Source organism: Toxoplasma gondii, chromosome XI (assembly GCF_000006565.2).
Source record: "Toxoplasma gondii ME49 chromosome XI, whole genome shotgun sequence".
In the NCBI taxonomy this organism is placed as follows: Eukaryota; Apicomplexa; class Conoidasida; order Eucoccidiorida; family Sarcocystidae; genus Toxoplasma; species Toxoplasma gondii.
The window spans coordinates 3,859,469-3,876,494 of record NC_031479.1 but is presented as its reverse complement, the minus strand read 5'-3'; the positions used below and the strand labels follow the sequence as shown (position 1 = coordinate 3,876,494).

At 52.9% G+C, this 17,026-nt stretch overlaps 2 protein-coding genes across 2 annotated transcripts; one reads left to right on the top strand and one right to left on the bottom strand.

The window, feature by feature from the left end:
• The first annotated feature begins 1,176 nt into the window (after positions 1 to 1,176).
• TGME49_314000 (peptide methionine sulfoxide reductase msrB, putative) lies at positions 1,177 to 6,692 on the top strand. Its single transcript, XM_018782803.1, has 6 exons — positions 1,177 to 1,451; positions 1,976 to 2,178; positions 3,012 to 3,062; positions 3,581 to 3,709; positions 4,376 to 4,478; positions 5,133 to 6,692. The coding sequence occupies exons 1-6, from the start codon at positions 1,342 to 1,344 to the stop codon at positions 5,263 to 5,265; spliced, it is 729 nt and encodes a 242-aa protein (XP_018635390.1). The 5' UTR covers positions 1,177 to 1,341; the 3' UTR covers positions 5,266 to 6,692.
• A 377-nt stretch (positions 6,693 to 7,069) lies between these two features.
• On the bottom strand, positions 7,070 to 16,797 carry TGME49_313990 (CBF/Mak21 family protein). The gene is made up of 10 exons (XM_002364568.2): positions 14,999 to 16,797; positions 13,983 to 14,129; positions 12,790 to 13,463; positions 11,769 to 12,209; positions 10,982 to 11,354; positions 10,246 to 10,386; positions 9,513 to 9,950; positions 9,110 to 9,250; positions 8,124 to 8,406; positions 7,070 to 7,540 (listed from the first exon to the last, which is right to left on the bottom strand). The coding sequence occupies exons 1-10, from the start codon at positions 16,292 to 16,294 to the stop codon at positions 7,395 to 7,397; spliced, it is 4,080 nt and encodes a 1,359-aa protein (XP_002364609.1). The 5' UTR covers positions 16,295 to 16,797; the 3' UTR covers positions 7,070 to 7,394.
• Between the last annotated feature and the right edge of the window lie 229 nt (positions 16,798 to 17,026).

The following is a 17,026-nucleotide window of genomic DNA, read 5'->3' as shown; positions in this document are numbered from 1 at the left end:
AAATGACTGCGTAGATTCCGTGTGTCAACTGTAGATCGAATCGGTGCCAGGATACTATAGGCTGACCCACCGCTCTGACACGAGTTTCCAACGTTCTACGACTGCGCAGCTACCGAGGAATAATGTGAGCATGTTTGTTACATTAGCAGCGTTTGCAACATGGAAGTTTACAGAAGCCATCTACAACTTCCAACCAAAGCATTGCAGGCGGGCTACGCGACTGTGTCACAAAGAAACATCCCGCAGAGGCCCTGCGAGATCAAGTTTGTCCAGCTGTCGTTATGAGATCCACACAACGACATACAGTGTGGGACAGGGGATATTTATCTCTGACACAACATTACTTACATGCTTTTTCTGAAGAGTACATGCTACGACTTGGGCTTCCGCGTTGTGAGATCATTTACATCTTGATGTCATTTTCAGCACACGGAGATCTTTACAGAAGTATACCATGATACGGGAAAAGTTGTGGGTGCACACACACATGGAGAGATGGACGATTTGAGGACTAGAACTGCCAGAATTCCCCGTTCCCTGTCTCTTGACATGACAGTTGCGAACGTGACCCGACGGCACTGCAGACGTCGAATACATTGTAATACACTGCGTATTGAATAGAGAGACCCCAGAAATCTGAGTGACGGCTGTGCCGAAAGTCGTTACCAGGTGATTCCGTTCGTGGATGCACAACAATTCCCCTGTTCAGCAGGCCTTTGCCAATTTCGGATGAAATCGTGCTATCAGACGCGGAAAAGAAAAGTTCCAGGCTGAGAATGAGTTTTTGCTTCCCTTGCTGCTTCTGTGCCGGTTTTCTGTCACCTTTCAGATCCTCTAGAGAGACAGGCGTGTGATGCGGGACAGCAGAACTGTGTGCGAGAAGGGGCAGGCCGGAACTACGGACGCTCAGAGGGAAAACCCTTTTTTGCCACGGTATGCCGTTTTTTCTTTTCGTAAAAACTTCCCACGGACGCCAAGTCGCGGAACACACTTTTCAAATACGGAACAAAGGCGACGGGCTCGAGACGGTGCAACGGGTTTCAGCCGTTTTTTTGCAAGCAGCCCGTGTCACTGCAGGCGCCTTCCCAGATCTTGGCTCGACATGGCCGCCAAGCCGCCAGGCGGGCGCTTTTTCCTGAGGTCATCTTGCCTTCTCTCGTCTCCTTTTGCACGAGCAGATGCTATAACTTTTACAGACTTCTGTGTCCCACATGCCCCCCTGAGAAGGTCGAAACCACTGTCTCTCTGCTTCTCTGCTTATTCGCTGACTGTCTGTTCGCACCCGGCGTAGAATCTGTTGAGCCGCCAACCCGTCCGCAGTGTTTCACTGCCTCCCTTCCGATGCCTTCCTTCGTCCCTTCAATCGGCCTGAAACTGAGATCGCTTTTCCGGTCCATTTCTCCACACCGGACCGAGCGATGTTCCGCCGGAGACGCGACTCAGCCTGAAGCGTAAGTCCGCACATACCCGTTTTGCAACCTACTCGTCCGTATGAGAAAAGCCGCGCGAAAAAAAGCTCGACACCCTCCAGTGCCCGCGGGGCCAGGAGGACCCTCGCTACATACGGTTCACCAAATTCGGAAACGTTCACACATTGTGCTGTTCTGCGCTGCTTTTAGCTTCCACCTCTTGTCTGTTTTCGGTTGCTTTCTTGCCGCACTTCCTCTGAAAAGCCAACGGTCTCGGACGGGCGCCAGGTGGAGGGAATGTCACAGATTAGCGAAGGAGTGCTTTGACTGCGCGTCTTTGTAAAACCGTCGGGTGTACAGACAGCCCGGGCGCATCGCCGTCGCAATGGCAAAATCGCCACAATTGCCGCTAGTTTTTAAACCAGACACACGGCTGCGACGCGTAGACTCTCGGATTTGTGAGTGCCGCTGCGAATTCACGACGGCCTTCCTCTTCGGTACTCTCCACTTACCGCGCCTCCCGCACAGTTTTCCCGTGAGTCTCCTGATTTGACCACTTTTCGCAGGCAGACCGACCACGGGAAGGGATTGTGGAAACGCCGATGGTACTCAAGCGGAAGCAGCTCTACCACATTTTCGCAGAGAACGATGTCAGTTCCGTCGAATGAAGTGCCCGCGCCTCCTAGGGGGCCCAATGTTCCCGCGAAGACAGAAGTCTCGCGTTTCCCTTCAGCCAAGACCGACGCTCAATGGAAGGTGCTGCTCACACGTAAGCGGGACAAGCATATGCCGAAGAGGACGCGAAACGGATGCAGACGGAACCAAACGATATGCAGATGTATTTACACTTTGTGTGCGTTCACACGAGGAATATGCAGTCACAGCTGTGCTTATGGATGTCGTATCTTTCAAGCTGATCGTACGGAGTTGGAAATCGATTGGCCCACCCTTGTAACATGCAATATGAACATGTACGGATATCCCGGCTCTTATAAATTAGCGGATCGTGAGTTGTGCCACTTTCGATCTGGCTGCTACTTGCGCAACCGGTCATTTTAACGAGCATCTCACGGTCAGCTTTGGCTATACGCAACTCAGAAGACAACGCTTCTTTTTCTGGGAAGTCTGGCCTACGAATTGGCTAGTGGTTTAGATGAAGGTCTTTGTTGGCTGGATCCGAGTTCCAGTGCGTCTGCTCGCTGCCACGAACGAGCATATTTCTTCTTTGATTTGCGTGGAAGCTTTTTCACGTAAGAGGCGAGGCGCTCATAATGAACTGCCACTTTTAAAGAAGTTATGTTGGCTGTCGATACCACTCATAGCTGCGTCCTGTGTCGCGGTCCATCGCGTTCTTTGACTTATTCCACTTCCCGTACGTGACGAGCTAGTCCAATCCTTGCCTGGGCTTTGACTTCTTCTGCGACTTCATTACACTGCACGGTTTCTCCCACATGGCCATTTCCCTCGCAACTACGCTCTCGCGTCTCGCCTGACTTGTGTGTTAGGCAGCTTTTTCTGCTCCCACTTTTGTCTTTCGGCGATTCAAGCCTGCCTCTCGAGTTCGACCTCCACTAGTCTGTTCCTCTTTCTCTTTGCCTGCAGCTGAGCAGTTTCGCGTCCTCCGCAAGAAAGGCACCGAGACTCCTGGAACAGGTAAATGCAGACGAAGAGGAGGAAGGGCCTCTCTGGAGACTCGTTCATGCGCCTGTTCCCCAGCGCTGCTTTCCGCGACACAAGTTCTCGTACACAAATTTCTGTGAACACATGCACGCACATCTTTGCAGAGCCGCTTACGGCATATCCGAGCATCGGAGCTACCGACTTTCGTAGATGCGCTTTTCGCATTCCAAGCGTCCAGGCGCATATACGTGATGTGAATCACCACAAAAAGATGATGAGAGGTATCCGGGACCCTTCTTAGCCACGCTCTCGGCTGGTCGACTCCCTTTGCATAATCTACTGTTCCAGATCTCATAAAGCATGAACAACACATAACTACACAACTTTATGACGGGACGCAGTGCGTCCCTGCATATTACGCACGTGTGTTTGTACCCGCTTTGTTTTCTTCATGTAGATGAGTGTGGATACACCTGTGTATAGCGATCGATTCTTTCGCGGATGAGCTGTTTTTCTGGCGGTTTCGCGTATGCGCTGCTCTCGTATTTCAGGATACTACAACAAACTGTTCCCAACAAAAGGGTACTTCGCATGCGCAGCGTGCAGACACCCTCTCTTTCCCGCGAGTGCCAAATTCGCATCTGGATGTGGATGGCCCGCCTTTGACCGTTTCTTCAGAGGTGAGTATTCTGTCTTTTTTTTTCACACCATCTTAATGTCACCGCAGCTTGCTTCTCTCAAGTGCACTTTGAATTGCTTCTCCTCCCCGCGTCTGCTGTTCCTTCTTGACTGTATAGCTGTCTCTCTCAGTCACTCCGTACACTCGATGACCTTCTGGTGGTTTTCTCTGTTGCCATCGAACCATTATTATCTGTGTTCCTCGCTCCCGATTCGGCGCCCGTGCAAAGACTCTGTGCCCCCCTTGGGAGCACCGCTCAGACGCTTTCCTTCTCTCGTTCTCGATCTCACGTCTCGGCATGTCCCGCACCTTCGAGAGGCGTGTTTCGTGGCACATACAAGCATGCACAGCATGCTCTTATTTATCACTACATTCTGGAGACGTTTCCTACGGATCATCCTAACAGGGGAGGACGAAATCTCTGCCCAGTCCCGACGTTCGCGGTCCCTCGTGTGAACGTTCCTTATCTCGCAGACAACTGCTTCTGAACCCCTCACCGTTGCGTCGCCTTCGGCCCTTTGTTCTTCACCGTTTCTCGTTTACCTCCGGTTTTAGATCAGGCGGTGGACGCGTTACATTTCGGGGCATAGACGGTTCTATCGGTGATCGCTTGTGTTCACATTGGTATTTTGAAATCGAACTGTCTCTCCCTGGCTTGCTTTGCTAGGCTCTGTGTACATGGAAGAAGACAACTCCTTCGGAATGAAACGCGTGGAGATTGTCTGTGCGAATTGCGGCGGTCACCTTGGGCATCTTTTTGAGGGCGAAGGGTAAGAACGAACAGACACTGGAATAAAAACGCGTGTTGCGGCAGATTCAAGTCCACATCCGGTAGCTCTCTTAAGCAGCCGAGAAGGGTGGTGAAGGACGCGTTGGAAGCGAGCGATCACACGGGCAAGACTCTTGAGAGAGGCAGGGAACAGACAGCGGAGGCGGCGGCCGAGGGTGAAAGAACACGCGGACTTTGCGATTTCCAAGCCATTGGTCGAGGAAAATGATACTGAATATGAACCGAGTTCTAAGAACGGAGACGTTCTCTATTACGGCTGTACACCACGACCCCAGTGGATTTCTGAGATAACTAGATATGGGGAAGCTATCACAGAAGGGGGGCCTTTCAGAGGGAAGCAAATCGACAACAACACATCACATGGGATGTGGTGAGAGCTCCTTGAACCCCAAAAGGGTGGTTTTAGGATTTGAGGTCTCTTACAGTCACACTGGCAGTCAGGGAGGAGGAGACAGGCAGCTACCTGAGAGAGTTCGGTCTCTCCTCTGCCGCCTATGTCGCGTGACGAAGTATTGCACGCATGTTCAGGGAGCTTCCCTTGCTTGTGTATAACGACAGGGAGTTGTAGGTTAGCTAGCCAAGACGATCGAGTTATCAACGCACCCTTTTGGGGACTTTTTGCGCGTTTTTGCAGGTTTACGGCGACCAACGAGCGGCACTGTGTGAACTCCGTGTCGATTCGGTACATCGAGGAGGGGAAAGCCATTCCGTCTTCGGCCGTGACCACGTACAAGCAGGAGAAGGCGAAGCAGCACCATCACAAGTGAAGAGCGAGGAGCTTCGTTCCCCCTTTTCACTTCTTTCAGAGTCGCGGGAGGCGCACGTGGAGACACAGTGGCGGTGTGCCGAGAAGGAGCTCGTCATGAATTCGCAGCAAGCCTCAGAGAGAAACGAGAACTCGAGGAGCGATGCCTGCGGCTGGTCCATGGAGAGACAGCAGCGTCGCGGTTTGCGGCTGGTCTGCTTCAACTTGAGAGCACAAGAAGGGAAGGGGGCGGGTGAAGAGGAGAGAGAGTCATTGAGAACGTGTTCAGAGAAGACGCTTCGAAGGAGAGAGTGTTTCTGCTTCTCAGTCGAAGGATTCAGGGACTTGAGACAGAGAGAGACCTGGATGCAGAGGCAGCAAGAGAAGTCGAGAGAAAGAGGAGTCCGAAGCGCCGACAGCCGTCTGCAGCTCATACTGGAGTCCTATTCAGGACCCGAGGTCCTACAGTCGAAGGAAAAAAGGGAGAAGAAGAGAACTGGGTGAGGGAGATCCTGAGGAAGAAGGGCAACAAGGCATTTAGGCGAACGGAGGAAGCGATGAGTTTTTACGCCGCAAGATGCAAGAAGGCTCAACGCCTGTGTTGCACTCTGTCCTTGATTCTAAAAAGAGAAAGCGCAAGGTCAAGCTGTTTTTACGTAGGCGGGAGATAGCGTGGAGGGCGGTCGACGGGGCACCCCGAGTCGGGTGTGCTTTGTTTTTAACAAGGATTTTTGGGACTTGTGTGCCTGTCTGCAAATGTTGGGATATTGTGTAAAATGTAGCAGGGAATGCGTAAATGTTTTCGTCAAAGAGCTGAAGGGAAAAGCAGATGAGCGTGTGGTAGAACACTCGTCTCGTTTGGGCTGCTTTAGGGAGACGATGACCGTGTCGGGTGTGGGGATCTTTGTTGAGAAGCTTTGTGTCACCTTGCGTGAGATCAAGCGTTTTACGGGCAGTTGAAAGACGCTCTTTCAACAGGAGGTTCCTCCTTGTTATCAAGGCAGAACGCGCTTTTCTTTCTCTGCGTCTGCGCGAAAGCGGGTGATGTGTCGACCGCACACCGAGGCAGCAGTGCGGATTCCTTCGGGGAAAACTGTGATAAAGGATAAAGGAACTTCTGCAGAGCAAACTACCTCGGAGAAAGCGTCGTGTTTGAAGAGACATGAAGAAACGCCAGAGCTCAAAAGAAAACAGTGACGCGAATGCTTTCGTCGTTGATGGTCTGCGTCGTCGCTGTACTTGGGGTTGCTTTGAAAAAAGAAGAAAACAGAGAAATGCCAGTTCAAAAGCCAGTCTGACAGCCCATTTTTCTAAGAACAGAGGGACGATAACGCGACACGGACCGACAGGGCCTCCGCCGGCACTCAGAGACTGTGGGGAGGCTGTGCACCCCGGTTGGAGAGACAGTTGCTGATTTCCAACTGTGCAACGAGTAACACACTCATCGCAACGCTCGAACACACAAACGCCACTCGTGTGAGGCAGTTAACCGTAGGCACTCTCGGCCGGTTTCGCCCTGCGAGATCTATCCAGCTGCGCTGTCTAGGAATCTACCTAAATCTAGCCATTTATTGAATTCTCTCTATCCGTCTATCCGCATCTGGTTGTTTATCGGTGCGTTTCAATATCAACCTAATCTTACCAAAAACAGTCGTTCTACATGCATCAGCTTACCATTCCAGCTATCGCTGTTTGCCTGCGTGTCTATCTACCTGTCTGTACTACTATGTATTCCTATATACATGTATATATATATATATATACATGCATGTATGTATGTTTGTATACACATAGAAAGCAGAAGCGAGTTGCTGGCGGAAGGCGACTGTGGATGCGTTTAATGCGAGAAAGGTTTGGTCACTTGCACGGAGCTGGCGCGGCGCAGAGCCACCTGTCGCAGCCACAGCCGAGTTTTTGCACCAGGTCAGTTCACGGCCACCGCGGCACCACAAAGGAGAGGAAACCAAGACGTTGAAGGCCGGTGAATAATCCAAGACGCAGAAGGAGAAGGCTGCGAAGCGAAGCGCGTACACGTGAGGACAGAACGCGGGGACGAGCAGCGAAAGAGAGAAACCGAGATCTGAGAAGGACGCTGAACGGGCTACAGACTCGAGCCTCTTTCCTGGACAGAAAGACTCCCTGTTTCCGAAATTATCCTTTCAAGAGATCTTCGAGACCTTCGGCGGACACAAAACTCCCTCCCGGCTCTCCCAGCTTCGAGTGCTTTTTCACATGCGCACGGAGACGCTCCAGATGAGCGGCGCGCAGTCCATTGGCAGAAGACTTCCGTTTTCCTCCTGCGCACAGAAACAGGTCCAGGCGGTGGTGCACGGTAAACGAGAGAAGAGGAACGAAAAGAGAGAAGAAGGAAAAGTGCGAGAATGGGAACTCGACGTCGTAGCTTCCAGGGGCGCGAAAACGTAGAGGTAAAGGATACATGGTGAGTGATGAAGGAAATATGAAAAAAGAAAGAAGGAATACGTGGAGATGCAAAGCGACGCTCCACGCGGCAGTGGAGGTACCCGTCTGCCTCGTCCCCAATACACTGGAATCGACTTCAGGATCCGGAGCTTTTCATCGCACTGAGAAACCTGGACCGGGAGATGTCTCCACACAATCCTATCGATGAAGGCAGATATAAACGCATGCATTCACCTTTCTACGAGCACTCGCTTCGGCTACCTGTCTGCCTACGTCTACCTCAATTCCCTTTTCTACGCATCCAGATGCAACGAAGTTTGGAACGCATCTATACATACCTAACGCAGATGCCACTGTATGTACACTCGCCAGTACAGATGTAGTTTCGAAGGCGTGCCGTGTCGAGTGAGCACCGGCAGAAACAACGGGCATTTCTCCTGGAGGAAGTTTTATGCGTACCTGTTGTTCGGCTGCCACCTCTATCACTTTCCTCTTCAACATCTCCCTCGTCTCCTCCAAAAATGGCATCTTCCATTTCTTCATCGCCAGATGAAAGCGCATCCCAGTCAACTTCTTCGTCTCCTTCGACGTCGTCTTCTTCAGCTTCGTCTTTCGCTTCTCCATCTTCACCGTCCACTTCGTCTTCGAGATCTCCGAATCCGTCATCCTCGAAGTCTTCTTCGTCGGAAGGTGCGTCCGCGCCGAACTGGGCGGCAAGTTGTTCCGTAAGGAAATTGTCCACCTGAGTAAAGAAGAGAGAAACGAAGTCTCCAGCTGGTTGTCGTTCCCCCTTCTTTGCTCTTCATTTTGAATCCCACAAAACGACGCCCCTTCGTCTCCGCATTCTCTTTATCGCCGTTCAGAATTGCCAAACTCCTTCTCTCCCCTCCCGACGTCTCTCTCGCTTGTGTCCCGCGTACCTCTCTGCCTCGTGTCTCTCCTCTTCTCTCACTCTCTTCTGCCTTCCTCCTTTCCTCTTACCACACACTTTCCTCTGTCTCGTTCCTCCTCGTCTACCTCCCCGTCGTGTCTCCGTCTCGTTGCACTCTGTCCTTCCTCTCCCCTTCGCCTCGCTATCACGCTTTTTCGCTGGCCTCGACTCCCCGCCACAATAGAGAAAGAACACACTGGATCCACCGATCCACCTTCTTCTTCGACAAACCTGGCAGTGCCTTCCCTTTTAACGGTTCCTCTGTCTGCCCGTCACTTTTGCGCCTTCTCAGAAACAACAGGTCTGACGTTCACGGAGCCGTTTCTTTTTCGGATCCTTGTGAGCTTGAAATAATGCCTCATCTTCGAGTCGGCGGCCCTCATCCCTGCCACAAGTCATTCTCTCCTCAAGACCTTCCTTCGTTCTTCTCCGTTCAGCACTGCTTCTCCCCGCCTTCCACAAAACGACTACTTCTCTGAGCACTCAAAATAAAGAGAGGCTAATCACGCATTACCTCTTCGTCGCTGAGAAGCTGGTCTTGCTTCTCTTCATCGCTCTCGTCGACGCGCTCCTCGTCGCTGCCCTCGTCCGAAGTACGGTCGCCCAACTTTCTCTTTTTCTGTCGGAGTTTTTCACTTTCAGCAATGAAGGGATCCTAGACAAAACGGCAGCCGACACAAACATCCGGATTTCGTGGAGCCTTGGTCTTCACATCTACGTTTCTGAGGTTCGGCCATCCACTCAGAACTGCCTCGCTCGCCTCTGAGTTGACGACGGAATGCACGCAGACCTTCCCAGTGTCTGGCTACGTCTTTCCTCCCGACTGTTACGAACGCAGTTCTATCCAAGAGAGATACTGTGTCTCTAGTGGCCACGGAGGCACAGAGGCAAGTGCCTTCTCTCGTTTCCTCACGAACCTGGAAATACAAGGACATGAACTCCTCCTGGGGGGGGATCTTCTCTCCTCTGGCTACCCAGTGTCGCGCGCTGTCGAGGGGGAACGCGGCGGCTCTCCCTAACGCGAATGGCGACTTCGCTCGCTGCATCTCAGCCTCTCCCTGCTTCTTCTCTCTGCCCTTCTCGGCTTCGCGGCCCCACTCCGCCCTCGGCTTATACGCGAGGAGGTCGAGGACGCGACTATGCGTGAGGGTCGTCGACAGCGCCACCACGCTGTCTTCGTCGAAAGCCAGGTCCACCTTCGGCCGCTTCCTCGGTCTCTCCTGCGAATCTGATGAGACCGTCGTTCCCCGGGGCAGGGAACTGCATGCGTCGATGGTTGAGCAGGCGAGTGCAGAGACAGCTGGGTGGTAAAACGCGCTCGCCGCAGCCAGTTCCCACAGCCGGCTTTGACTCGCCTGGCAGACACCCGAGAGACACAACTTGAGAGTGATGCCTCAAGGCGCTAGAAAAATCGAGAAGAGGCGAGTCGAAGGTGAAGACAGGAAAGGCGAAGAGACGAGGCAAAACTCCACTTGAAAAACCAAAACAGCCGAACATCGAGATGCATATTTATACTTATATATATATATATATATATATATAATATTTATAGTTACATATTTATAGTTATATATACATGTATATCTATATGTGTAAGTGTATTTTAATTTATTTCCTTTTTCATCTGTGCGGATCTGTGCAGAACTGTACCCGGCTGTATCGAGGGTCACGCTTGGTTGGGTCGTAGACGCAGGGGGATGTGGAGGCGAGGTCGCTTGAATCTGCTTCGTCTCGACGATTCTTGTTATTCTTGCCTTTCTCTTTTGCGTTTTCATCTGCCAGTGCGAGAGCCTACAGACCAAGGAAACCGAGAAAGACAAGCATCTGAAAACCGGAAACGCGCCACCGGTTCGCAGCATTGCCAGACGCGAAAGTCAAGGGACATACCAGAGGAAACGACAACGAAACAGGAACAGCGAACTCTACAAAAACGGTATATACAGTATATACGCGTATGGTATTCACGATTCGAAATACAGTCTACTGACTGAGTACAGACGATATAAATACGACATCAAGGCGATGCAAAAAGGAGAATGCAATATGCATAGTTAAAAAGACACGCGTGAAAATACAACATGGATAATATACGCAGTGAAGATGCAAACAGTACACACGTCATCCTGTTGCGCTTTATGTAAGTGTCTATCTACATATCTATCACTCTGTCTAGCTACCACTCCATACGAACCTACCTACCTATCAAAAGATGTACATCGATGAATGAATATTGACAGCTCTGGATATACAAACATCCCCATCAATGCACGTGTATGTAATTACACACACATGCATATATATATATATATATATATATATATATATATATATATGGATGGATAAGATAGATGAACTATGAGTTTACAATACAGACGCATGACCTCACGTTAGAGTTCTCATCAGTTATCAGGTTGTCTTCGGTCTCCGAGAGGAGCTGTTCGACGCGACTTTTCTTCGCAGAGAGGCCTTTTTTGCCAGTTTTGGTTGCGCGTTTTGCGCGCGCGACCAGGAGGGAGGCGATAACGGCGGCAGCTGCAGTGACACCTGGGAGATCTGCATGCGCCAGAGAGACTTGGAGGACGCGCTTGCAGACAGCGACAGTTCGAGCGAGAGACAGCGAGTCCTTCAAGGACAGCGGCGAGTCGGGAAGGACCAAGGAGCAGACTAGAGAAAGAAGAGCAGAGCGATTCGAGGCCGCGAAAACCGACGGATCATTCAGGTGTTCGTACACGACGCGGCTAAGCCGGTCGGAAGCTCCGCTGAAGGAGAAAAGAGAAGGTAAACACACATGAGAGTGAAGGCGAAACAGAGGCTACGGTGGATGCAATACAGAGAGCGACATATGGAGTAAGGAGTGGAGAGTAGGAAGTCCTCTGTTATCCTCTTCTTCTTCTATCAGTCTTCACCCCTGCCTCGCCGCCGCTCTTTTCCGGCTCTCTTTGAGCCCAATTCTTGCTAAGTTGTCGTGTCGTTTGTTCGCCTCTCGTTGCTCCGTCTGTTCCGCCTTTCCTCCTCGTCCTTTCCTCTCCCCCCTGCACCTCCCGATTTCCCCGTTTGCTTCTCGTCTTCCTATCGCTGCTCCATCTTCGTCTCTTCGCGGCCGCCCGGCGATTTCTCTCCGGTCGCGTCCCCAGACTCCCAGAGGCTCTTGGGACTCGCCGTTTGTGTCTTACTTTGCAGTTTCTGTTAACCGGTGGAGGAGGCGGAGAACGACGATTCTGGACGCCATGGACGGCAGTGTGTGTGCGAGAGCGAAGAGGGTCTCGAGCATCTCCGCTGCGTCGTCTGTTGGCGACGGTGTGCTTCCCGCGTCGATCTTTTGAGGTTCCTTCGTTTCGCGCAAAGCCGCAGACAAGGGTGAAGAAAACGACTCCACGGGGAGGTACGGCAGAGCGCGGTGCATGCCGTTAAGCAGGGCGCGAGTGAGTCTGTTGAGTGACGCAAGAGTGTATAGCGGAGGCACAGAAGGGCAAGGAATCGCAGCGGAGTCTTTGGCGGAGGTCGGCCTCGTTCTAGACAAGCGGGCGCGCAGCGATGCCGGGAAACGGTGAAGCTGCGTAAACACTTGGAGGTAGACGCGAGTGACATGCGCAGCGACTTCCCCGTCGGTGTCTCTGCAGACCAAGAGACAAGAGAACGCGAGGGACCGTAGACGCAGCGGCGGAGCAACAGGAGAAAGCGAGAAGCGAGCCGATAGGAAAGCAGACAACAGAATGCAGGAGAAGAAAACTGTCGAAGAGTTTAGACGAGTAGAGAGGAGAGGACAACATGGCAAGCGAGCCACAGACACAGAGAAGAACCGAGGAAACGCGAAAGAGATCCAATGTCGAAAAGACACGAAAAAGGAAAAGCCGAAAATGCTACAAAGGTAGAAAAACGGATGGGAGATCTTGCATGCAAGTGAGAAACTGAAAAGAGACGGAAACCGGCGGAGAACACCGCAGAGGTCCGAGAGAAAAAAGTTTCGATACAAACTGAGACACGTCATACATGTCCCGAATGCGAATGAACGTCGTCCATAACCTCGCAGACGAACACCATCAGATACAAACACATACATACACCCATAAATAAATATATAAATATATATATATATATATATATATATGTATATATGATTATTGCGCTTTCTCAGCTGTCAACTTTGTATCGTCTTCCCTCTGCTTTTCTGGTGGTTTTCCAGGGTCCACTTACTTGTGAAACTGCAACTCGGAGAAGAAGAGAACAGCGCGGTAGACACCTTGCAGGAAGTCTGGAAGTTTCGCGGGCATCAGAAGTGTCAAAATCTGCATCTGCAGACTCTTCACTTCTATTGCGGGAAGAGGTCGCATGCGCTTTGTCTTTCCTCTAATCATTAGGTTCGCAAACGCCGTTCCTGTCTGTCTCTGTGGATCTCCCTCTTGTTCTTCCTCCGCTTCTTCCCGTCGATCTTCCTCGGCTTCGGCGGCCGGGTGTCGCTCTTGTCTTGCAACGTTGTCGCGCGTTTTCGCTCGAGTTTGCGGCCACTGACAGCCACTGCGGAGCAGTCGGGTCACCAGTCGACCCAAAAGTTCGACGCGTTTGTTGTTCGCCTTCTCCTTCTTCTCCTTCTCCTTCGTCGTCGTTCCTAAGCCGGCCCCAGTCTCGCCTTCAGCGTCGAGGCCGCGCTCGAGCAGCCTTCGCCTTCGCCGCTTCTCTTTCTTCCGCGTCTGCGCAGAAGACGCGAGACGCACTGCGTCCCAGGTTTTCTCCGCAGCGGCTGCCGCCCGGCTGAGGGCCTCATGCAAATTCGCCAGGAGGAAATTCCCTACGAACATGACGACGACCTGCTTCATCGGCGCGTGACGCACAAGCAGCTGCGCCAGGAGGTGCGACGCAGAAGAGGCGACCTGAACGAAGGGAGAAAGAGAGGAGATGGAAAGCGCTGTGGAAAAAGAAATCACCGCCGACGAGGAGGACTCGAGGCAAAGGAACAGCTCGAGAGGTGCACAAGCTAAGAACGGGGGTTGCGAGGAAACGACTGAATCTGTGGTCCACAGACAACATTGGAGACGCCGTCGGCCGTTTCTCGACACGTTGGAAGGAAGCGTCAAGGCCAGAACTGGGCGTCGATCTTGGGAGAGAAGAACCGAAGGAGACGCGACTCACGAGATACCGGCAACGAATGGCCTTGCAGTGGACACACCCCTGCGACGAAAAGCAAAGAGTGAAACGAACGGCTCTACGCTAAAGTTCTTTCCTGTTGAGCTTTGTGCGTCTTTCTCTCGGCGTTTGCTTCCTTGTCGCGCCTGCCCGCTTCCTGTGTGGCTCGTCACATGCAGAGTGCGGCGACCCTCAGGACAAGACGAGCACGGCGGAGCCGAGGAAAAGCCAAGAAAAACCGAAACGCACAGAACGCGAAGACGCACTTGAGTTTCGCGAGATCCGAGCGAGCGAACGAGGAGAGACAGAAGCTTCTGCTCCTCCTCCTTTTTACGCATGAGTAAGCTCCAGGCGAGCCGCAGAGATCTTCTTGCGAAGTGAAGCACAGAGTCCGAGACGCCGTCGGCGAGAAGCTGGAAACGGGGAAAAACGAGGAAAAAGGAAAAGGGTGAGAAACGCGTGTGAACAGCGGCAGACACCAGGTGATTTGGGACATCGAGAGGATCGACTCGAGACGAGGAGAGCCGAATAGAAAAGCGAGAATGGGAAAGCCGAACAGGAGAGGACGGAGAGAACGCAGGAGACTGGTAGGGACGTACAAACGTATTGAAAATCAACTCCACGGTTCCGCCGCTGACCAATGGTTCAGAGAGTCTGTGCTTCGCTTTCCATCACTTGACGTTCTCACCCTCTTCGCGTCTTCTTCCAGAAACGGTTTGAACTGAGTTATGTAACACAGGTTGACTCGTGTAGAACCACTGTGTTAAGGTTCTACCGCAATCCGTTGAGAATTCTCAACAGAAGTCTGTTCTCCGGTCGGCGGACGGTACTGGCTCCAAAGCCTTATGAACGAGAGAAACGACGGTGCAAAGTTCGAAGCGTTTTCGGCTAATGCCGGTGTCAGGCACAACAGACCTTTCGAGAAAAGAACGAGGAGCGGGCGGAAGCAAGTGGCAAGCCTGGACCAAGGGAAGATCTTCTTTTCCATATCTTCGATCACCTTCTTTCTGCTCTTTTCTCTGTTCAACGCACTAGCGTCTCCCCTCTTCGTTCGCCTCTCCCCTTTAGCCGACTCGTTTCTCGCGCATCACCTTCTTCGCGCTCACTGGCCATCGTCTGCACTGTTGCCTTCTGCTTTCTGTCCCCAAGCCTTGTTCTCCTCATCGTTCGCCTCTGCTCCGGACTCTTGTTCTCTTTCTCGTCGCTTCGTTCTCCCCTCCACCGTGGCTGCTTGTCTCTCGCGCGCCCTTCTGCATTCTCTGCGCTCGATCGCGAGTCTCACCTGAACGAAGTTCGCATAGATGACTTTGAACTCCGCCTCGAGTCTCCACAGCATTGCGAGTTGGAGGAGAGCGACTTCCCTCGGCTCGTCGCCTTCTCCTTCCTGTGCCTTCTTCTCCTTCTTCTTTTTATCGGTCGGCTTCTCTGCGACTGGCGTCGGCTGCGCGCGGTCTCCACTGCGTCCCCAGAACGCCCAGACACGGTCTCTCAAGTACTGCGGCTGCTGCGCGAGGTAGCGCAACTTGCGGAACGCCGGCAGAATCGAAGGTCCATCGAAAAGAGAGAAGGCCGCTTCGACGGCACTTTGGCAGTTCCTGCCCCAGGTGCGCCGGCCGCCTACGGCCTCCTTCTTCCCAGAGATCATGTACAGGAGTTTGTGGAGCCACTTGCAAGCGCAGAGCGGCTGTTGCTGGATCAAGAGCGACAACGCAGAGAGCGCGTCTCCGCGAGTTCCTTTCGTCGGCTCGGCCGCGAACTCGGTTCCGGCGAAGGCGTCCTCGGCGGCGTCTCGTCTCCTGCGCTGCTCCTTCTTTCCGGCGCGGACTACCCGAGCAGCGGTCGCCGACGCAGCTACGGGCTCTCTCGCCAGCTGCAGGAACCATCGTTGCTCGGAGTCTTCGGAGAGAAGCGCTTCGTACTCCTCAGAGAGCTGGAGCAGCAGCCGTTCTCCGAGCAAGAAAAAGTACGCGAAAAACGCTTCTCTCGCTTCCTCGTCTTTCTCCGAGGAAGGCTCAGAACCCCCCGCAGCTGCCGGCGCGAGGGGGAGAACCAACACCTCGCTCTCCACCTTCTTCAGCGCCGCAAACCAGGGGAGCCGATCCCATTTCGAGAGCCAAGAGAGCGGCCTGCACTGTCGGAGAAGCGCCTCGGCCTCCGGCGAGGAGAACGCAGCGACAGGCGCGGCGGAGACAGAGGACTCGAGGCCGGGAGACGCTGGCGCCGCCGTTGCGAAGGCTTCAGCGCCCTCAGCCTCGGAGGCGACACACGGAGCAGACGGGGAAGGACAAAAGGAAGCAGAAGCAGCGTTCGGCCGCCTCCGAGAGCAAGGCGAAGAGGAGGAGTTGCCTCCTCGCCCTCCGACGCATGCGGCGCGACCCCTGTGGGAGACGCCGCGCGAAAAAGAAGAACAGTGCCTCCCCCGACTGCCGCCGGATCGCGAGGTCGAGTTTCGAGAAGTCGACGAAGGAATGGTGCCTCGACCGCGTCCCCGCGTGGATGAGAAAGATCCGCGGCCGCGCTGCGAAGAAGCGGCGGAAGCGCCAGGGTGTCCTCCCCGATGTGGCGAGGTCCCCGCCATCTTGTCTGACAGTTGGAGAACCTGGACGAGAGGAAGCTGCTGGAAAGGCGAGGAGGATTCGAACGAACGATAAGGTCCTGAGAGAGTCTAAAAGATGCAGAGACTTTAAAAAAAGATGGAAAGATTCTCGAAGATCGAGAGACTCTGGGAGGTGAGAGTGAGGTAGTGCCGCGACGTTTCAGAGTTGGAGAAACGCCAACTCTCTGCTTTCGACGGAAAGGGAGCTCATCCCTCCTCTGTCGACGCGGTTATCGAGTTCGTCGCCCTCTGCATTGCAGGTCTTCCTTCGTCTTCTCTGTTCAGAGCGAGAAGGTCTCGCGGAACGTCGAAGAGAGCCACCGACGCTGGCGGAAACGGGACGGAGAAAACGAGAAAAGGATGATAAAAACGGAGACAAAAGAAGGAAGAAAAATAATTGGACGAAAAAAAGGGAACGCCACGGACAAACGGGAGAGAAGAGCAGCAGGGAAGCGATGGGAGAAAAGAAGAAAAAGGAAAATAAGTACCTAACTCTTTTTTAACAGTTCAAGAGCCGCATCTTCCTTCGCTGCAGGGAGAACAGTCGCGCGCTCTGGTGATTTGTCGCCGCGCTTGAGCGAGAGGCGCAGGCGAGAGGGAAGAAAGAAGCGCGAGAAAATTCCTCTTCAACTCTCCTTGTAAAAGGAGAAGAGCGAAAGTCAACAGAGCCTCGCCATGGCATTGCAGCTTGAACAAGAGAAAAAGAAAAAACAA